A 23,668-nucleotide genomic window follows, 5' to 3' on the forward strand; every position below is an offset into this window, starting at 1 on the left:
TTTGATGGTTCAGATTAACAAGTTCTCAACAGAACTGCGGGGGAAAGGAGGTCCATGCTTGGGCAGGAGAAATTCAATAACAGAGTAGATAAAGATGTTTTGCAATAAGTGGTAACGCGATAAGAGGGTGGATCTGGAGGTTGTACAAATGGAAATAGAATGATTTATTTGTTTGAAACAGTTCAACCCTGTGTTGAACTCGAAGATGTAATATTCCCCAAGCTTATCTTGAGTGTCATTGAAAAAGATTTGGAGGCTTGATGCTTTGCTTAGATTATCTATGGAGCAGAAAATTCAAGTGATAAGCAAGTTTATAGAGGCTTTATAACTGGAATCTTCTGCAAAGCTAATGCTATATATTTGGACGCTCATACAAATGAAATCATATGGTGTACAGTAAGACAGCAACTTAGAAAGAAGCAAGTATGTTTTTTACCGTGGAACTGGTTGGCAGGGAGTGAAAGGTGTAGTGTTTTTAATAAATGGAATGCAAGTTACTTTACAAGGCTAACTTCTAGTGGTTTCTATAAGTTCACCTACTAACGAACAGAATAAAAATGTGTTGTTACTGACAAGAGCAGTGACCTTAAATTCTCTGGAAAAAAGATTGCATCACAGCAACAGCATTGCGTGCACATTTTTTGCAGTTTGGGGACTAAAGGAGCAGAGTGTTATCCACACTGTGCACAACACCATGCACACAGTGGTTCTTTTTTTCCCCCCTTCCTGTAGACGTGTAGAGATAGGGTTAGCTATGTTCAAGTGCCAACTAAATGTAGCAACCACGGGTCTGCATTTGACAGTTCATTGTCTCAAAGTGCTCCTTAGATGATCCTACTGCAAGGAATTGTTTCCCTATGCATGTGCATTGACGAAAACAGTTTTATTAAAGTATGTGTTTTCCTCTTTCTTCATTCGTAATTTTCAGATCTCATGCGTGTGTGTTGGAAAATATTTATAGAAATCTGTGTGTTTGTGTGATTCTGTGACTTTCCCTGTAATTTGCAGGGAAGTATCAGAAAGTATCAGATCTCCCTTTCATACTGCAAAGCAGCCACAGTGAAGATGGTTTGCTCTCTGTGTAGAAGATAATGTAGTTCGCTGTGTTCAGCATGCTATCACTAAAGTAATGAAAATTAAAGCCTTCTGCTATGTATTGAATCCTAAATGAATATTTGTGCAGGATTAGATCAGTAATTTATAGTGGGTGGAAATGCTGGTATTGGTAACAGCTGTGCAAACCTCTTTGTTGAGGCTGTGGAAGGATACTCCAGGGACTGACTGTAAGTAATTCATATCAATGACTTTAAAGATATTATGATATATTGCTATTTATAATGAATAGTCTCTCTTCCACACATCCAAGATAGTTATCAGGAGTGTTGCAAATACAGGGTCTTTGGCATTGTCAAGGATCCATCCCACTATCTCTTTGACCCTCTACCATCAAGTAGGAGGTACCATAGCATTTGGACAAGAACAGTTAGGATGTGAAATTGCTTCTTCCCCAAGCCATGAGACTACTGAACTGCCTACCACCACTTAGGTCTCACCACATATGAAGTGCCAGTAGTGTTCTACTGTTAAGTAAACAATTCTTAACTTGCGCTGTCAATTTTCTGGATTATACTTTATTACTTGTAGTAATATTACTTTAAATGTTGCGAATGAGTTATGTCATGTTCTGCATCTTGGTCTGGAGGAACGTTGTTTCGTTTGGTGGTATGCATGTCTACCGTTGAATGACAATAAACTTGAACTTAGATGATGAATGTAGAAGAATTGGCTCAAGTTTCATTGGCAAAATTTTAAAAATTAGTCAAATGAATAATTATCATGCTTCACGAGTCAAACTTCTAAATGTTATAGAGAGCTCATCCACGCATCCAAAAGCACGATGGCAAAGCTTGCAATCTGAAATCATTTGATATATTACTCAGACACATAATTAATTCGATTTCTGCCCCGAGTCTCAAGATCTAATAGTATATTATTCTATATTTTCATTGTCATGAATAAACACATTATTAATAGATTGATTGCTGAGGATGAGGTCTGTGTTCTTTCATCAAAGGTTGATTCCAGACTCTCTGGCATTGCTGTACCAGTTTTAGTATTTGGTCATAATTCACATTTAGACCACACACACAGCCCATATTACTAGCCTCTTTCCCTTTACGGATCACAAGCATTCATGAAAGAGGGTTGTCAGATTGGTAAAACAGCAACTTGGGCTAATTTATTTCTCACCTCTTGTTTCAAACCCCATGTGTTAGGGAACCTCTGTTTACCCAGGAGTTTATTTAACATGGGGCTTTCCGGATTCTATACTTCTATGAAAAATGTTTTCCTCAGACACCTCTGGTCCTCTAACCAATTATCTTAAAAATTCTACCACTCACTGCTCCCAGCTGTTGTTGACCACTCTAAGTGGAACAATAGATCCTCTCTTTTCACTTGACCAAGTTTGTTCATAATTTTGTACACATCAATTTAAATCTTCCCTGGAAGTTTTCGTTCCAACACCCAGGTTCAGACTTGACCTTGGGTGCTGCTGTGTGGTGTTTGCAAGTTCTACTTGTGACCATGTGGGTTTCCTTTGGGGGTTCCAATTTCCTCCCCGTTGCAAAGGCTTGTAAGCTATAGGTTAATTAGCCACTGTAAATTGCCCTTGGTGTGTCAATGAGTACTACAATTTAGGGGTGCTGAAGAGGATGTGGGAAGAATGAAAATACTAATTTAGGATTAGGATAAACGAGTGGTTGATAGTTGGGCTAAAAGACCTATTTCCGTGCTTTTTCTTTGACTCTGTGACAAGTCATTTTCCAGAACTAGTGTTAACTTGTACATGCTTTTACAGCAGGCTTTCTGCTCTTGTAATTGATGATTCAGTCAATAAGCATCACATATGTAGCCTCCTCATGCTTCTCCTTGTACCTGTCTTCATGCCTTGAGGTATCTGGATAACCAAGATACCTATGTGAGACTCCTATTTATTAACGACACTCTGCCTTCAACGTCATATTTCCAAACAAGTACATCTTCAACTCTTCAACCTTGGACTCTTCAACCTTCACCTCACTCTGCAACTGGATTCTTCAACCTTCACCTCACTCTGCAACTGGATTCATGACTTCTGGACCAACAGTCCACAGCCAGTCAGGAGAAGTAGTGACACGTCCACTGATTACCCTCAACACTGTTTTCAACCCTTCCTTTACTCCCTATACACTCAGAGCTCTGTCGCCAGATTCTGCTCCAACTCCATCTATAAGTTTGCAGATGATGCCACTGTATTGGGACAGATCTTAGATGATGGCAAGGAGTACAGGAAGGAGGTATTTTGCCTAGTTTCATGGTGTCAAGATAACACCCTTTCTCTCAGCATTAGCAAAATGAAAGAGCTGGTCATTCACTAGGAAGTGCATGCCGTTGCCTTCATCAATGGTATTGAAGTGGGGATAGTTGTGAGCTTCAATTTCGTAGACTCATATATAGAACATAGACATCTACAGCGCATTACAGGCCCTTTGGCCCGCAATGTTGTGCCAACCGTGTAACCTACTTTAGAAACTGCCCAGAATTTCCCTACCGTATAGCCCTCAAGGTATCACTGATATCTTGTGCTGGTCCAACCATGTAGGTACTATGGCCAAGAAAGCACAACAGCACCCCTACTTCCTCAGAAGGCTAAGAAAAATCAACATGTTTCTGATGACCCTCATTAATGTTTATAGATGCACCACAGAAAGCACGTTGTGTTATTGCTTTTTCTTTTGTCCCACCATAATGTACTTCTGTCTTGAGAGCATGCAAAACAAAGCTTTTTACTGTATCTTAGGACATGCGCCAATAATAAACCATTTGGGGACATGCAGTCTAAGATCCCTTAGGTCATCAACACTGTCCAACTTACAACAATTTGAGGCATTCCTTTGAGGCATTCCCTTTCCTTTGTTTGCTATTCCCAATGTATTGCCTCTTACTTTCTGGATTGAATTCCATTTGCCAAAACGTTCCTATCAAGGAATCTTACTAATTTCTAGAGCATTCTGATTGGCTGCAAGTCAACAGGGTGTGGAGTCTTCAGTGCTCAGGATCACAAGAAATTGCAGAGTGTCATGGATGCAGCCAACTCAATTACGAGTGCAACTCTCCCCACCATTTAGGACATTTTCAAGAGGTGGTAACTCAAGAAGGTGGCAGTCATCATTAAGAACCTTCACCACCCAGGACATATTTTCTTCTTGTAGAGCAATCTCAAGAACAGCACTCAATGATTTAGGAGCAACTTCCTCTTATCCAGCTTGAATCTTTATAAATCATATTTTAAATTTTGAGCTTATTCATAAGCTTGCGAACTATGGCACATAAATACAAGTATGTCTCATTGACGTTCAACACATATAGCTGGGGAAATGGGACCCTGTGGAAACCCACTGCATGTACTTGATGATAATGCAGTAGAATTGAGCATTGCATTCAAAATGCTGTGTGTTCTCTATAAGAAAAGGTTGGGGTCAAAATTATTTTATAGGTATACAACTGGTATATCTATGTAGGTATACTACATCCTACGATAAATTTGCTAAAAATAGATGAATTTCAGAAGTTGTTCATTTGGTCTATATTTGCCTTTTGGGATTTTGAAGTTCATTAAATAAACTGTTGGCATGTTACTTAATTTCACAAATTTTGATTGGATTTACTAAAGACAGCAACCTTTATTTGCTTTGGGTCGGGTTATAAATTATCTAGGCTTGGCTAATAATTATTTTTGGTTCTCCCAGAGCATCCATGTATGATTTATTTGAAATAGCTGTAAATTTTTATTCTGCCCTATTGTGACACCCTCCCTTGATAAATTGGACTGGCTGCACATGGGTACCGATTTGTTTGTAAAAATACCTCTGCATTTGTTACTGAGCTTCAAGGGGTCGATTATGAAATTTCTTGGAAATTTAGAATATCTAGTGTATCAGTGCTTCCTTCCACTTGGACTTTCTCGGTGAATTTATGAAGGCTGTTGAGTTGTTAGGTGCTAGTTACTTAAAACAGGTAAATTGTATCTCGGTTAAACTAAAGATGCTGTGAAGTAGAAACTTCTGTCAGCACACCAGCTGTGTTACTTTGCAGCACATCTTCTACTGAAATTCTATTTTGTGCTGATACTATTGGGGTGTGATGTATTTATATTATTATTTAAAACTGGTAACAAACTGAGGCAGACCAAAGAAAATGAATTCTGAACAACGCACACAAACTGTTGGAGGATATCGGGAGGTCAGGCAGCATCTTGACCTGAAACATCAACTCTATTCTCTTCACAGATGCTGCCTGACTTGCTGATTTCCTCCGGCACTTTGTGCCTGTTACTCTGCATTTCCAGCATCTGCAGAATATCTTGTGATTAAAGTAGTTTCTGAACTTTAGCATTTTGATTTGGGTTGTTTTATTTTTGTCCTGGCAAAATAAGTCTGCATTCATTTTCATAGGCATCCGTTAGTCTCATGATTTGCACCTTGGAAGGTTTCCAGGGCGCAGGCCTAGGCAAGGTTGTATGGAAGACCAGCAGTTGCCCATGCTGCAAGTCTCCCCTCTCCACGCCACCGATGTTGCCCAAGGGAAGGGCATTAGGACCCATACAGCTTGGTACCAGTGTTGTTGCAGAGCAATGTGTGCTTAAGGACACACGCTGCCTCAGCCAAGGCTCGAACTAGCGACTTTCAAATCACTAGACGAACACCTCAACCACTTGGCCACGCACCAACATTTATTTTAACATTTGCAAAATTGACAACTTGGTATTTGATTTCCCACTGTAATTATAATGTCTTATTTGATCTGGTTGATTGTCTCCCAGGAATCAAGTTGCATTTGGCAATGTGGGAGAGCCAGTAAGGAATAACTTGTGGGATCCAGGCACTTGGAAAATAAGAAAAGCAAAGTTAATGAGCTAGACTTTGTTGATCATACCACAATCACATTCTTTAAAACTCTAAACCACCTGTTTATTCATTTGTTCATTTATTCGCTGTCTGATCTAATGCCATGCATTTTGCCTTTACTTAACTTCTCAATCTTTTTGATTCCCATTTCTTCTTCTGCCTTGGTTTTTCAGTGACTATTAATGTGCATCATTTTACAATGCAGCTTCTACCATTGTTTCTCTAACTTAATACTGGAAATGTTTGCCACCTGCTACTTTGCTTCTATTTGTTTTCCCTTTTGACCTTTTGCTGAAACTGGTTACCTGGGATCTTGCGCCCATCGCCAAAAACATCTTATTTTCACTTTTCTAATTTCACATGCTTTTTGTTTTTTTTTCTTACCCTGGCCTCTGTCTCAGGCTCCTCTGACCCATGGGAGTTCCTCTGGGTGCACTGGTTTCCTCCCACACTCCAAGGATATACAGATTAGAAGATTAATTGGTCAAATGGGTGTAATTTGATGGTTTGGGCTTATAGGCCATAAGGGCCTGTTACCATGCTGTATCTCTAAACAAAGAAATGCTGTTCTCATTGTGCAAATCATTGGAGATGCTTCAGTGAAAGAAACCTTTACCTCTCAGACCAATCCCATCTGTCAATTGCTCATCTTGCATCTGGCTTTTGCTCCAATGAATTCAAACCTGCTGCCTCTCTGTATTCAGTTTTCTGTAAAGACCATTTGAAATTCTAAAATCCCAATGATCCCAGCCCTCCCAATCCTTCTCTATTTCAGTTTTTCTATTCCTCAAACACTCTTTCCTATTCTACCTGCCACCTAATGTCACTTGTGCACCCATTTCTTCAATAAGAGGTTGTTGACCTTCCTTCCTTCCCTTGACTTCTATTTAACTTGTGCATCTTTCAAAGGTCAAAGATAAGTTTATTAGCAAAGTATATGTCTCCATATACTACTTTGAGATTTTCTTAAATTCACAGCAGAACAGAAAAATATCATTGAATCAATGCAAAAACTACATACAAAGATGGACAAACAACCAATGTGCAAAAGATGATAAACTGTGAATTTTTAAAAAAGTGATTAAGTAAATATCATTGAGAGCACGAGTTGTAGATTCCTTGAAACTGAGTCCATTGGTTGTGGAATGAGCTCAGTGTGAAGTTGTTCATGCTGGTTCAGGAACCTGATGATTGAAGGGTGATAACTATTCCTGAACCTGGTGGTGTGGGACCTGGGGTTCCTGTACCTCCTTCCTGATGGCAGCAGCAGGAAGAGAGCCTGGCCTAGATGGTGGGAATCCTTGCTGATGGATGCTGCTTTCTTGGGGGTAGTGTTCCTTGTCGATGTGCTCAATGGTGGGAAGACTTTGCCAGTGTGTGTTTTTAATGTTGTTCCATGTGTTTATTTTATGTTCATGGTTCTGCATTAGAAAATAGAATTTTTTCAGTGCCTTGCAGCATTATAAACGAGTGTGGTGTTTAATTGTTTGCCACTTTATTTTTCAGATTAACTAAACTGGAGATATTGGAGCTACGAGAAAATCAACTGAAGATGCTTCCAAAGTAAGAACAATTCATACTTAATGTAGAAATCATGGGTCAATGTGGAGTAATGTTAATTTCATTATCCTCTGTAACTTGCTTCGATTGCTGTGAGTAGTCTCGGTATGGTCAAAGCTCTTGATGTCAGGGCTGAGCTATTCAAGCAAAATAAAAATAAGTATCTATGTTAAAATTGGTTTTGAATGAAATGGAACAATATGGAGTTGCTGAACCCCAGTTTGGTTGTATTTCTGAATGCTTGGAACTGTGGTTTGTCCTTGATGGTTCAGTAAAGTTACTCATACAGTGTTTAGTTCACAGCCAAAGTTAATTACAAACCACTTTCCTTCACATTTATTTATCAAGTTGGTTGCAAAGCAGGCTACTTTTGCACTAAGAATGTGCTTGTGTAATGTTACCGGCAGCACAAGGCTCCACTCAACAGGTGTGATTTGCATTTTCAGTTGAGTATTTAAGGTTAGTGTGAAAATTGCTTGCTGTTCCATTCTTTCTATAAAATGCAAACAACACTCCCTTTAGTGTCAAGCGCAGCTTGGTTACTTGCAGGGTACTGCTTTGTCATATTCCACTCCACGGGCTGAACGCACCCATTACAGTATTTTTTCATGTAGCACAGCGTGCGACTTCAAATCTTTGTTTAGATTGTCTTTGTGACTGGCCTAAGACAACTTATAGTTTGTGTTTGAGATGGGCTTTGCTCAGGATGGATGTTCTCTTGCCTAAGGGGCCAAAAGATTAAAGGTCTATTCCTCATGACAAATTCTCATAACACAATAAGCTCGTAATTAAAGTTGGCTGTCCAGTTCAATACTATGATCAAGAAAGGTTGGTCCTTTGCCTTTCAGATGTGATATCAAACAGAAGCAGTGTCCACATTTTTGTTAACAATGATGCGTTTCAGTTTTAAAGAGAGTGGGATTTATTCAGCTTTCCTGGCTAATTTTGTTACTTAAATCAAGCAAAAATGAAAAATTCACTGGCTTTTCATCTTGTATAAAAATTGCCAGCAAATGTGGCTATGGCTTGGGTTTGCATTATTGAAGACTTGTTATCTCAAAGCTCAGAGAGCTGCTGCTTCATTGCACTGTGGCCTGGTTTCAATCAGCTGTTTGTGGAGAGTTTGCATTTCTCCTTTGGGTGACCTGGTATCTTCCCACATGCAAGCGATATGTGGGTTGCTAGGTTAACTGGACATTGGTAAATTGTTTAGGGTGTGGTTAAATGGTCTGGGCAAGGGGGGAGGGAGTTGATCTGGAGGGGTACTTTATGGTTGGTGAAGACTCACCAGGCTGAAAGGCCTCGTTTCCATACTTTACCACTCTATTTGTTTACTTCCAAGTGATGTGATTAGATACTCGTGGTGAGATTTTTATGCTCTAGTTAAAACTAAAATAACATTTATTTTAATCTGTTCATTAGCAGTCTTCCTATAAAGTTAGCAACATATCATCTGAGTATTCCATTTAGATGAGAAACCTATTGTCTGTTAGTTCAGTGGCCCAGATTGTACAGTCAGCGGCAAAGCAAGTTTTGCTGCCATTTTGGATGAAAGTTCCCCTGATCTTGAACAAGGCATCTTGCTGTTGATCGCTATCAGCTATTACTGTGGAAGGATTTCCTGGCACCCAGTAGCCATGACACCAGCAGCCAACCACTCTAAATAATTCTTCAGAAGCCAGGAAGGGGATACATAATTTTAACTGTGATTAGGGTAGAAAGTAGACTTTGAAAAACAGGCTTTAATTTTTTTTTTAAATCTTAAATTTTGTAGCATTTGATGTGATCATAATTCATAAGGTTTGGTTTTCTCACCAAGGCGTCTACTAAATGATGGTGTATTACACCATGCTCTCATTCAAATATGATATAACAGCATGTAATGTTTTAAGTATTTTAAAATAAGGCTGCTGTGCATGGATCCTGAAGTTGACTTCAACTTGACTGTGTTGGAGAAGAACACTAAACTGCACAACCAGTGAAGGAGGGCTGGATCACATGGATTGCCATATCAAATTAGGGCCATGATGGTATCTTGGGGTTACTGTCAATTTCATGCTTTAATAACAGAGAATGCTGACATCATCACAACCTGAAAATCTGAGCCAGTACTCCGGGAGGTTTTCTTCCCCGTCTTTGTCTGTCTAAATGCTGTACTTTGAAGTATGAAAAGTAATTGGTAGACTAATAATTACAGACAAAAGTTAGTGGCCAAAATTAATAACATAAAAGCTGCTTACATTAACAGGCTGTGAATGTTTGTGATAATTTCATAAACCATTCTGCTTGTTCATTTATTTCATTCAATTATTAACGTTCATTATGTGACTTTTAAATTAACTGCTTCAGTTTAGAGTCGTGGAAACATTCTATTTTGCAAATTCCTTTCCCATTTACTAAACTATAGTCCTGTTGCAATTGTTGATGCTTTTCTGAATGACAGCTTAGATGATTCAGCTTTTATGTTTGTGCGTGGATTCTCCTGAAGATCTAATGTGACATTATCATTTTAAATATTACCAGGCCAAATCTTTCATTGATGTGATTGTCATTAACTTTTTCTGTGCACCCATTACAATTGCTTCTTGCCATTATGCGGACACCCCACATCCTCTCTGATCTCCCAGTGGAGTTTGTTGAATAAAAGCCAACACTTGGTAATCTTAAGCATCCACTGGTGACCAAACAGCCAGTCTTGTGTGCTGGTGAGATTCCTTCAACATTTGATAAGCAGCTGTGGCCATTTGAATAAGATGAGGAATATTATGAAAATATGAATGGCATCTTCAGATTAGTGTATTTAAAAGGACATCCAGGACAATGAACGATTCAAAGCATAAAACTTGAATCAGCTGGTGATCGAGTGTTTCAGCACTGAAACTCCGCTGTCTAAGACCAGCATTGCAGCACTTAAAGTATACCTAATGTGTAAGGGGCAAATGTTTGGGACTTCAACACAGTGACATATGATAGTGGTCATTGTAGTAGTTAGAGTTTTGTTAATGTTACTTCATATTCATGGTTATTAATGTGGAAGAAACTAGCAGTATGTTGGAAGTTCCAGGTGTCAGGGTCATGAAGTCTGTGAAGTTACCAAAACTAGAGAGAAGGTTCTTTGGAAACTGAAACGTCTGAAGGTAGATAAGTCACCTGACCAGATGGTGTACAACCCAGGGTTCACTCCATGGTTCTGGAAGACTGGAAAATAGCAAGTATCATTCCAAGAAAGGTGAGAGGCAAAGGAAAGGAAACTAGACCTATTAGTCTGGCTGCAGTGGTTGGGAAGATGTTGGAGTTGATTATTTAGGATGAGGTCTCAGGGTACTTTGAGGCACATGATAAAATAGGCCGCCGTCTTGCCTGGCATATCTTTCGGAATTCTTTGAAGAAATAACAAGTAGGATAGACAAAGAAGAATTGGTTGATGTTGTGTACACTCAGACCCAGATAACACAGAGGATCTGCTCCTCAGAGGTGGAGCACTATGTAAATCAGTGCTGTCTGGGTCATTATAACATTATGTAAATAGATGTGTGCCTGATTAGAAATGAAATGTAGGAGAAATGAAAGGGTAAACTATTTTCTAAATGGAGAGAAAAATACAAAAAACTGAGGTGCAATGAGACTTGGGAGTCCTTGTGCAGGATTCCCTAAAGGTTAATTTGCAGGTTGAGTCTGTGGTGAAGAAGGCAAATGCAATGTTAGCATTCATTTCAAGAGGACTAGAATATAAAAGCAAAGATGTAATGTTGAAACTCTATAAAATACTGGTGAGCAGGATTGGGCCCCTTATCTTCGAAAAGATGTGCTGAAAGTGGAGAGTGTTCAGAGGAAGTTCATGAAAATGATTCTAGGATTGAAAAGTTTGTCATATGAAGAGCATTTGATGTCTCTGGGCCTGTATTCACTAGAATTCAGAAGAATGAGGAGTGATCTCATTGAAACCTGTCAAATGCTGAAAGGTCTTGATAAAGTGGATGTGGAGAGGATGTTCCTGTGGTGAGAGAGTCGAAAACCAAAGAACACAGCCTTAGAATAGAGGGTTTTACTTTTAGAGTGGAGATGAGGAATTTCTTTAGCCAGGGAATGGTGAATCTGTGGAATTCTTTGCCATAGGCAGCTGTGGAGGCCAAATCTATATGTATATTTTAAGGCAGAGTTTGATAGATTCTTGATTGGTCAGGGCATGAAGGGATATGGGGGAAGGGAAGAGATTGGGGCTGAGAGGAAAATTTGATCAGCCATGATGAAATGGTGGAGTAGACTCAATGGGTCAAATGGCTTAAATCTGCTCTTTTATCTTATGGTCTTATGGGTATCTAAGTACACCAAAATTGGGTGCTATTGTGTTAATAGAAAAGTATTCAGAATCACAATTCTCTCTGCCATTAGTTTTATGCTAAGTCCATGAAACCTGGTTCCCCTGATGCCAATAAATACTAAATGTCTCTGCTCTATGTGGTATTGTGGGACTCCATCTTGCACCCAGTTTGTGGCCAGTTGTGCATCTCTCTGGCTCTTAGGTTAAGACACAGAAGTCTGCTGTTGCACAGCAATGCTGAGAGGAATCAAAAGATGGTAAATCAATAGTAGTGGTCTATTACTGTGGCCGCCTGAATTTTATAGAGCAGGCTTAACTGTACATTGTCAGGGGTGTGCATTACAGCATAAAGTGAAAATCTGAAATGTAAACTGAATGCTCAGAACACTCAGCTAGTCCAAAAGCATTTGTGTGGGGAGAAAGAAATTTAATATTTTGGTTCAGTTTTGCTTCCAAATGTGACCTTACACTTTCTTCCCCCCCTCCCCCCACCCCATTTCACCATTATTGTTTGTATTGGCTTTTTTCTGGCCAAGTATTTACCAAAATTATTTTAACATCCTGAGTACTGATGCAAATTCATCGATCTGGAATGCTTGCAACATACACAAAATGCTGGAGGAACTTAGCAGGCCAGGCAGCATTTACAGAAAAAAGTACAGTTGACATTTCAGGCTAAGACCCTTTGGCAGGACTGAAGAAAAAAAGATGAGGAGTAGTTTTAAAAGGTGAGGAAAAGGAGAAATAAACAATTGGTGGTAGGTGAAACCAGTGGTGGTGGGGGGGGGGGGTGATGAAGTAAAGATCTGGGAAGTTACTTGGTGAAAGAGATACAGGGCTGGAGAAGGGGGAGTCTGATGGGAGAGGACAGGGGGTCATGGAAGAAAAAAAAGGGGAGAGGACCACCAGAGGGAGGTGAAGGGCAGGCAAGGAGAGAAGGTAAGAGGGGGAGAAGGGGATGGGGAACGGACGGGGGAGGGGAGCTTGGCTGGAAATTCAAGAAATTGATTTTCATGCCATCAAGTTGGAGGTGACTCAGACAGAATGTAAGGTGTTGTCCTCCAACCTGAGAGCGGCCTCATCGAGACAGTAGTGGAGGCCATGAATTGACATATCGGAATGGGAAGTGGAATTAAAATGGGTGGCCACTGGGAGATCCCACTTCTGGTGGGTGGAGCATAGGTGCTTAGTGAAGCAGTCTCTCTCAATCTACGTCGGTTCTTGCCGATATACAGGAGGCCGCACTGGACACAGTATTTAACTCCCAACAGATTCACAGGTGAAGTATCACCTCACTTGGAAGGACTACCTGGGGCCGCGAATGGTAGTGAGGGAGGAGGTGTAGGGGGCAGGTGTACTGCTTGTTCCACTTGCAAGGATAATGCCAGCAGAGAGATCAGTGGGGAGGGACGAATAGACAAGAGAGTCATGTGGAGTGATCCAAGTGGAAAGCAGAAACTGGGGGTGAGGGAAAGATGTGCCTGGTGGTGGGATCCCATTGGAGATAGAAGTTCCAGAGAATTATGTGCTGGACAGAGGCTGATGGAGTGGTAGGTGAGGACCAGAGGAACCCTATACCTGGTGGGTGAATGGAAAGGTGGCGGGAGGCTGGAATAAGAGAGATGTGCATGAATTAGAAGAGATACAGTTGACGGCAGCGTTGATGGTGGTGTAAGAGAAGCCTTTTTCTTTGAAAAAGCAGGGCACCTCCTTCGTTCTAGAATAAAAAGCTTCATCCTGAGAGCAGGCACAGCGGAGATGGAAGAATTGAGAGAAGGGGATGGTGGGAAGAGGTATAGTCCAGGTGGCTGTAAAAGTCCGTGGGTTTACAATAGAAATCAGTGGATAAGCTGTCCCTGGAGATGGACAATGAGGGTGAGATAGGAGAAAGAGGTGTTCGAAATGGACCAGGTAAATTTGAGGGCAGGGTGGAAGTTGAAGGCAAAATTGATTAAGTCGACAAGTTCCCCATGGGTGCAGGAAGCAGCATCAATGCAGTCATTGATGTAGCGTAGAAAAAGTGGGGGAGAGATACCGGTGTAGGCTTCAACATAGACTGTTCCATATAGCTGATTTTTTAAAAAGTCAGGCATAGTTGGGACCCATGCATGTGCCCATGGCTACACCTCTTGCCTGAATGAAGTGGAAGGAGCCAAAGGAGACATTATTAAGAGTGAGGCCAAGTTTTGCTGGCTGGAGGAGAGTGGTGGTGGAGGAGCACTGGTTGGGTCTAGTGTCCAGAAAGAAACAGCGCGCTTCGATGCATTCTTGGTGGGGGATGGAGGTTTAGAGGGACTGGACGTCCATAGTGAAAATAAGATGATGGGGATCAGGGAACATGAAATCCTTGAAAAGGTCCAGAGCATATGAAGTATCATGGATGTAGGTAGGAAAGGGGATGAAACAGAGTCAAGGTATGCAGATATTATTTCAGTGGGACAGGGACAAGCTGAAATGGTGGGTCCACCTGGACAAGCGGGTTTGTGGATTATGGGAAGGAAGTTGAGTAGGGTCTGAAATGCTTCTCTCTTCAGCGATACTGCTTGACCTTTTGCCTATCCCTTTCACTGTCTTTTCCCAATAAAATAGCACTGCAGATTTATAAATCTGCTGCTTTATTTATAGAGGTGCAGCATATTGATAACGTGCAAAGTTCAAAATGAATTATTACTGAAGTACATATGTCACCGTATAAAGGCCTGAGATTCATTTTCTTGTGGGCATTCATGATAAATAAAAGAAGCACAATGGAATCAGTGAAAGACCACACCCAACAGGACGGACGGACAAACAACCAATAAGCAGAAGATAACATCATTGCAAATACAAAAGAAAGAATGTTAATAACTAAGTAAGCAATAAATATGGAGAGCACGAGACATGGAGCCCTTGAAAGTCAGTCCATGGATTGTGGGGAATAGTTCAGTCCCGGGACAAGTGAATTTATCCCCTCTGGTTCAAGAGCCTGATGGTTGAGAGATAATAACCGTTGGTGAATGTGGTGGTAGGGGTCCTGAGGCTCCTGTACTCCCTCCTGATGGCGGCAGCGAGAAGAGAGCATGGCATGGATAGTGCAGGTCCTCGATGGGTGCTGCTACCCTGTGATAACACTTCATGTAGATGTGCTCAGTGGTGGGGGAGGGCTTTACTGAGATGAGCTGGGCTATATCCACTACTTTTGTAGGTTTTTCCATTCTAGGATATTGTTGTTTCCACACAAGGTGGTGGTGCAGCCAGTCAATATACTCTCCGCCATATAACTCTCGAAGTTTGTTACAGTTTTGGATGACATGCTAAATCTTCATAGCTTCTAAGAAAGTAGAGGCCCTGCCATGCTTTCTTCATAAGTGCACGTGTGTGCTGGGCCCAGGACAGGCCCTCTGAAATGATAACACCGAGGAATTTAAAGTTGCTGACCCTCTCCATCTCTGATCTCCCCCCCCCCCCACCCCGATGCGGACAGGCTCATGGACCTCTGGTTTCCTCCTTTTGAAGTCAATAATCAGCTCCTTGGTCTTGTCAGTGATTTAGAGGTTATTGTTATGGCACCACTCAGCTAGTGAGGAAATTGAAGATCCAGTTGCACAAGGAGGTAGTGAGGTGACGTTGTTGGAGCTTATACAGTAGTTTGGTTTTGTGGGGAAGATTGTATTGAATGCCAAGCTGTCGTCAATGAAGATCATCCTGATGTATGCGTCTCCACTATCCAGAGGTTCCAGGGTTGGGTGAAGAACCAATGAAATGGCATCTGTTTTGCCACTACACAAAATGAATCCAAGGCACACCTCAGGGAGGAGTGGATATTTTTCATCACCGACCTCCCAAAGTGCTTCATCACAGTGTATGTGAATGCGACTGGACAATAGTCTTTGGGGCAAGTTAAACACGTTCTTGTTGGGCACCGGTATAATTGAAGTCTTTTTGAAGCAGATGGTTACCTCAAGCTGTTGAAGCACTGGTTAAAGGTATCGGTGAACACTCCAGCCAGTTGATCAGTACAGGTTGTTGGTACTCTGTTTAAGTACCCCATCTGTGGGCTCACCCTCCTGAAGGGATGCTCTCACATCAGCCTCAGAGAACGAAATCACAGGGTCATCAGGAGCTCTTGGAGTTCTTGAAGATGCCTCAATATTTCGACAGTTAAAGCAAGCATAAGTATTGTGCTCATCTTGGAGCGAAGTCTTGTCACCTATGTCATTTGGTTTCACTTTGTAGGAGGAGATGACATTTAATCCCTGCCACAGCTGTCGGACATCCTTCAGCAATTCAAAATTTGTCTGGAATTGCAGCTTTGTATGTGAGATGGCTTTCTGGAGATGGTACCTATACCATTTGTGTTTTACTTTGCACCAGGTCTAGACGCTACTGACCCAGCCCTTAGCAGATTGCAGGTTTCATGGTTCATTCAGGGCTTCTGGTTGGGGCAGACTGTAAATGATCTGTGCGGACACACTCATCGATGATAACCATAGTGTACTCGTTCAGATCCTCTGAGTCCTTAAACACTGTTCGGTCCACCAACTCAAAGCAATCTCGTACTGCTCTTCTGCCTCCTGTGACCACCTCTTGCCTCTGGAACCTTGCTCTTTAGCCTCTGCCTGTATTTGGGTAGAAGGAGGATGATCGAGTGATCAGATTTCCTGAAGTGTGGACTAGGAATCGAACAGTATGCTTTCCTTATGGTAGTACAGCAATGGATAAGTGTGCTGTGATTCCTGGTGCTGCAGGTGAAATGTTGATGATAATTGGACAGAGATTTCTTCAAACAAGCCTAATTGAAGTCCCCAGCAATAATTTGGAAGGTGTTGGGGTGGCGGTTTCTTATTTCCTGATGGCAGCACTCAGCATATCAGGTGTCTGTTTAACATTGGCCTTTGGCAGGATGAAAACTGCGGTCAGGATCATTAGTAAGTACAGTAGATGTTCCATGTTGGGGCGATGGGGAGGAGAAGAACGAGCGTGTGATAAGACTGCTGCTTCCGAGCACTACAAGAATTTATCATGAAACACTGCCTTTGGCCTTCTCTGAAACAGCAGAGCGGTCTATTTGGTGTATCCAAAAGCCCTCTGGTCTGATTGCTGAATCCAACATGTCTTGAGTGAGCCATGTCTCTGTGAAACAGAGAAAACAGCAATCCTTCATTTCCCACCAATACAGCAATATTGCCCTTGAGGTCTTCAATCTTGTTCTCCAGTGACTGTACATTTGCAAGATACTGGGTAGAGGAAATTTCATACACAGTCATTTAAATCTGGCTTGGAGTCCTCCCCTCCTTCCTTGCTTTTGGCCATGGTGATAAACCTTAGTCTGCTTAAAGGTGCCGTATCTGCGTTTTTGAGAGTTAAATCCGTCGAATGCTTCAGAAGATTATGAAATCGCTGGTTCAAAACTGCAAACATTTGTACATTACTTAAAGGGAAATTACAGGCTGTAGACTGCCCTGAAAGTAGTTCAAAAGAAGTATATTTAGAAGTTTTGTAAGCTGCCCGCAACACATTGCCATGTTTCACCAGCGTCCTCTTGCAATTGTATTGTGTAAGACTGTTTTTCCAAACATGATTCAATACCTTCCCTTTGAGGAGGAACTAACATGTAAGCCAATCAGCCCCTGAAGTTTTATTTTCTATTTAATATATTCATGGCTTCTCTGTGCTGTCCTCAATCGCTGTATCAATTCCCCATAATGTTGAATTAATTTATCTACATTTGAAATGTGCCTAATTATCCAGCCGTGTGCAGCAGAGAATTCTAGACTTTCCCTTCCCTTAGAGTTACGGAGGATGGAACTGGGACCTTCACCCTTCAGTCCAACCTGTCCATGTCAACCAAAATGTCAATGTGAGTAAGTGCCTGTGTTTGGCCCGAACCCCAATGACAGGAGAAATACTGGCTTTTGAAGGCAAGAGGTTGGGGCTGAGAGGAAAATGAGATCACCCATGATGAAGTGGCGGAACAGTGGCCTAATTCTGCTTCTGTATCTTACGGTGCGTTTTCAAAGCTTTGTTTCCTTTTTGATGACTGTTGCTGCTGGAAATGCACACAAGTGTCAGTCATTATGGAAGTAAACTGCTAACAGTCTGTCAAAAGAGTGGATTCTGATAATGTACAATTCAATGGTTTATAACCAAAGGGCCTCCTGTCTGCTGAAGAAACTAATTTCAACAGGAGGCAAAACAAAGATCCTAATCCCTTGGATTCGAAGAAAAAAAAATCAGCAAGTTTCTTCTGTTAACCACACACTTTCCCAGCTAGAAAGTGATGGGGTTGAATCAGAACATGAGGGCCTACCAATGAGCACACAGTGATTGAGTTAGTTCCAGAAGAGGAACTAGTGGGAATGTTTTCTTCACCTGGCCTAAGTGAAAAATTTATTGCTATTGACCTTTATATTTGGTTGATAATTGCCCTGGGATTCAGCCTACACTGTGGTTTTTTTTAAATGAATACATGTTGTTGCAAGTTCATAATCTGTGTGCAAATTCAGTTGCAAACTGTGATCAATTGGAATGCTCTTAAAGCACTGAAGTCCCCTCTTTAGTTGTCCTTTACATTCACAGTTTAATTTTATTCCTGGAATTATACATTATTCATTGTTTTTTGTTTCACTGACTGATTTCATGAGGTGCTTGAATCCCTTTTTTCTCAAAAAGCCAAAGTGCCCTTTGACCAGCCCATGCATCTGAGGAGACGCACTGTTCATTGAGACTAATTGCTACTGTAGGAGTCAAATGATCCCCTTGTGTACATACTGTGGAGTAGGACAAAAACAAGGTATAAATATGGGAAAGCCTTAATCACTGAGGTCCCCCTTCAAATGGAATATGGTATCCCAATAGGTGAGGCACAGACATGGCAAAAATGCCAATTGGTGTGCAGTTGGATCAGGGTGTTCCTTGTAATGAGCACAAAGAGATTCTTTCCATTTCAAAGTTCAAAGTACATTTTTATCAAGTATGTATGTATACATTATACAGCCTTGATCTGTTTCTTTAGACAGCCACAAAACAAGAGCCCATTTTAAAAATAAACGACGCTCAAAGTGCAGAGAGGGGAAAAAACAAATCGAGCAAATAGCATCCAGAACGAAAGTCAGACCTCAGACACGAAGCCCGGAACAGTTGTTTAACCATTCATTTCTTCATCTTTCACTTTGAAGACGGTAGCTGTATTTTGGTTATTGTGACAAATCTCCATCAAGCCCTCCTCAATTTTCTGTCTTGACCTCATTAAAACCAAGCTTAGGAGAGGGTGCAGAAAAGGTTCACCAGGATGCTGGCTGGATTAGAGGGCATGTGCTGTAATGAGAAGTTGGACAAACTTGGGTTGTTTTCTCTGGAGTGGAGGAGGCTAAGAGGAGATCTGATAGAAGATTATAACAGGCATGCATGGAGTAGACAAACAAGCATCTTTTCCCCAGGGTTGAAATGTCTAATACCAGAAGGCATGCATTTGAGAGAGGGGGTAATTTCAAAGCAGATGTGCGGGGCATGTTTTTTTACACAGAGTGGTGGGTGCCTGGAATGCACTGCCTGGGGTGGTGGTAGAGGCAGATACATTAGGGACTTTTAAGAGATGTTTGGATAGGCATATGAATGTGAGCAAAAAGGAAGATTATAGACATTGTGAAGGCAAAAGAGATGAGTTGGCTGTTTGATTACTAATTTAATTGGTTCGGGACAATATTGCGGGCCAAAGCCTGTTCCTGTGCTCCTCTGTTCTGTGGAACAGCTTCTTCCCCTCTGCCATCCGATTCCAAAATGGGCATTGAACCTGTGAACACCACCTCACTTTTTCACTGGTTTCTGTTTTTGCACGATTTTTAATCCATTCAATATACTGTAATTGATTTATTTATTCTATATTATGTATTGCATTAAACTGCTGCTACTAAGTTCACATATTTCACGACACATGCCGATGATAATAAACCTGTTTCTGATTCTATGTTCTTAATCTCTGTTGACCTGTTTTCATCTAATTTTGATTCTGTGGAAAAACCCATTGGTATCTGTTCATTTTGCTTCATTTGTATGATGCATTGACTATTAATGTCATTAAAGATCCATGAATTAGCTCCTGTTGACAATTTCATTAAGTAAAAACACTTTTTTCCTGTGTGATTGTAAGGCTTGGCCCTCTCAATCCTGTTCGTCAGTCTGATCTGTTTTTAAACTTTGTGTTTTATTTTCACTGGGACCTCTTGACAGATTTGCATTTAAGGTGTAAAATCTGATTTGCCTGTGTAGCTGCAATTAGATGTTCTCAATAGCTTCTATGTCTGGATAATTATTATGCATAATATTGTTTTGTGTTTGCATACGATTTAGAAACATAGAAAACCTACAGCACAATACAGGCCCTTCGGCCCGCAATGCTGTGCCAAACATGTACTTACTTTAGAAATTACCTAGGGTTACACATAGCCCTCTATTTTTCTAAGCTCCATGTACCTATCCAGGAGTCTCTTAAAAGACCCTATTGTATCTGCCTCCACCGCTGTCACTGGCAGCCCACTCCACCACTCACCACTCTCTGCGTTTTTTAAAAAAAAAGCAACACTTCCCCCGACATCTTCTTTACCTACTTCCAAGCACCTTAAAACTGTGCCCTTTTGTGTTAGCCATTTCAGCCCTGGGGAAAAAGCCTCAAGACTATCCACATGATCAATGCCTGTCATCATTTTACACACCTCTATCAGGTCACCTCTCATCCTTCATTGCTCAAACTATTCTCGTAAGGCATGCTCCCCAATCCAGGCAACATCCTTGTAAATCTCCTCTGCACGCTTTCTATGGTTTCCACATCCTTCCTGTAGTGAGGCGACCAGAACTGAGCACAGTACTCCAAATGGGGCCTGACCAGGGCCCTATATAGCTGTAACATTACCCCTTGGCTGCTAAGCTCAATCCCACGATTGATGAAAGCCATTGCACCGTATGCTTTCATAACCACAGAGTCAGCCTGCGCAGCAACTTTGAGTGTCCTGTGGTCTCGGACCCCAAGATCCCTCTGATCCTCCACACTGCCAAGAGTCTTACTATATTAATATATATTCTACCATCATTTTTGACCTACCAAAATGAACCATCTCACACTTACCTGGGTTGAACTCCATCTGCCACTTCTCAGCCCAGTTTTTGCATCCTATCGATGTCCTGCTGTAACCTCTGACAGCCCTCCACATTATCCACAACATCCCCAACCTTTGTGTCATTGATTTATTGATAGTTATCTTGTATCCAAAGTTCAAAGTAAATTTTATTATCAAAGTACATATCAGGGGAATTAAGGGTTTATAGGGAAAAGGCAGGTAGGTGGAGATGAGTCCATGGCCAGATCAACCATGATCTTATTGAATGGTTCGACGGGCCAGATGGCCTACTCCTGCTCTTATTTATTATGTTCTTATATATGTCACAATACACAACCCTGGGATTCATTTTCTGATGGGCATACTTAGCAAATCTATAGAATAGTAATTATAACAGTGAAAGATCAACCAGCGTGCAGAAGATGACAAACTGTGCAAATGGAAATAAATAGCAATAAATAATGAGAACATGAGATAACAAGATGAACAGTCCTTAAAGTGGAATCATTGGTTGCAGGAACATCTCAACAGATGAGTGTAGTTATCTCCTTTTGTTCAAGAGCCAGATGGTTGAGCGGTAGTAACTGTTCTTGAACCTGGTGGTATGAGTCCTGAGGCTCTTGTACCTTCTACTTGATGTCAGCATCGATAAAGAGAGCACGGCCTGGGTGACGGGGAAGTCTGATGACGGATGCTGGTTTTCTGCAAAAGCAGTTTCATATAGATGTCCTCGGTGGTTAAGAGGGCTTTGCCTGTAAAGTACTGATCCGAATCCACTACCTTTTTTAGGATTTTCCATTCAAAGGCATTGGTGTTTCCATACCAGGCCATGGTGCAACCAGTCAATGTACTCTCCACTACACATCTACGGAAGTTTGTAAAAGTTTTAGATATCATGCAGAATCTCTGCAGACTCCTAAGGAAATAGAGGCACTGTTGTTGTTTCCTTGTAGTTGCACTTGCATGTTGGGTCCAGGACAGATTCTCTGAAGTAGTAACACCCAGGAATTTAAAATTCCTAACCCTCTCTACCTCTGATCCTCTGAGGACTGACTCATGGACCTTTGGTTTCTCTCTCCTGAAGTGTATAATCAGTGCCTTGGTTTTGCTGCCATTGAGTGAGAGGTTGTTGTTATGACACCACTCAGCCAAATTTTCAGTCTCCCTCCTGTATGCTGACTTATCACCACCTCTAATTTGACCCATGACAGATCCCTGAAAGTTGCCTCCCAGGTGGATAGGGTAGTTAAGAAAGTTTATGGGGTGTTAACTTTCATAAGTCGAGGGATAGAGTTTAAGAGTCGCGATGTAATGATGCAGCTCTGTAAAACTCTGGTTAGGCCACACTTGGAGTACTGTGTCCAGTTCTGGTCACCTCACTATAGGAAGGATGTGGAAGCAATGGAAAGGGTACAGAGGAGATTTACCAGGATACTGCCTGCTTTAGAAAGTATGCATTATGATCAGAGATTAAGAGAGCTAGGGCTTTACTCTTTGGAGAGGAGGAGGATGAGAAGAGACATGATAGAGGTGTACAAGATAATAAGAGGAATAGATAGAGTGGATAGCCAGCACCTCTTCCCCAGGGCACCACTGCTCAATACAAGAGGACATGGCTTTAAGGTAAGGGGTGGGAAGTTCAAGGGGGATATTAGAGGAAGGTTTTTTTAATCAGAGAGTGGTTGGTGCGTGGAATGCACTACCTGAGTCAGTGGTGGAGGCAGATACACTAGTGAAGTTTAAGAGACTACTAGACAGGTATATGGAGGAATTTAAGGTGGGAGCTTATATGGGAGGCAGGGTTTGAGGGTCGGCACAACACTGTGGGCTGAAGGGCCTGTACTGTACTGTACTATTCTATGTTCTATGTCATCAGCAGACTTGAATATGGCATCAGAGCTGCGCTTAGCCACACAGTCATAGGAGTAGAGCAGGGTTCAAGTTCATTGAGTTAAAGTTCAAGTGTATTGTCAGGTGTACTGTACATGTATACAACCAAACAAAACAATGCTCCTCTAGACCACAGTGTACCCACAATACCGATATCACACAGCACATAAAAACAAAATATTTCCACAAATATGTTAATAAAATACAATTCAAAGTGCGCAGCACAAGTAAACAGTTCGCTTCCTTGTGAGGAGACCTCGGTGATGGTAGAGTGTTCATTAGGCTCACAACCTGGGGAAAGAAGCTGTCACCCAGTCTGTCAATCCCAGTCATGATGCTCCTGTACCTCCTTCCTAATGGTAGTGAGTGAAAGAGACTGCAAGGTGGGTGGTAGAGATCCTCAACAATGCTTTGTGTGCAATGCTCCAATAGGGGGGAGAGGGAGACCCCAGTGATCCACAGGGTGGTGTTACTAATCATTGTAGGGTCTTGCAATCCAATACCTTGCAGCTTCCATACCATTCAATGATGCAGCCAGATGGGACACTCTCTGGTGCTCTTTTTGAAAGTTGTTAGAATGGGGACCAGAAACCTTGCATGCCGCAGTCTCCTCAGGAATTGTAGACAGTGGTGTGCCTTCTTCACTAATGAGTGTTGTGGGTCCACAAAGGTAATGATGTTTTATATTTGTATATCAATTTTTTAAAAATTAAGGGTTCCAAAATAATTTTGTGTGCCATAATTAAAGCAGAATTTGGGAAACGACCTGGCTCAAGCAGCATCAATGGAAAGAGAATATGAGTCGCTTTTGGAATCACTGATTTTTCACCAGCTCTATTGCAGGATTTGTGTTTGAT

General features: G+C 41.4%; 1 protein-coding gene across 6 annotated transcripts in view; it reads left to right on the forward strand.

Annotated features, from left to right (window-relative positions):
- erbin (erbb2 interacting protein) overlaps positions 1 to 23,668 on the forward strand; it is a 226,031-nt gene that overhangs the window by 116,504 nt on the left and 85,859 nt on the right. For all 6 annotated transcript variants that reach the window (XM_072257788.1, XM_072257790.1, XM_072257789.1 and 3 more), the window contains one exon: positions 7,455 to 7,511. In XM_072257788.1, coding sequence (XP_072113889.1) covers positions 7,455 to 7,511 — 57 coding nt within the window. The remainder of the gene's footprint in view (positions 1 to 7,454; positions 7,512 to 23,668) is intronic.

The sequence above is a fragment of the Mobula birostris genome, chromosome 5, assembly GCF_030028105.1.
Source record: "Mobula birostris isolate sMobBir1 chromosome 5, sMobBir1.hap1, whole genome shotgun sequence".
NCBI lineage: Eukaryota > Metazoa > Chordata > Chondrichthyes > Myliobatiformes > Myliobatidae > Mobula > Mobula birostris.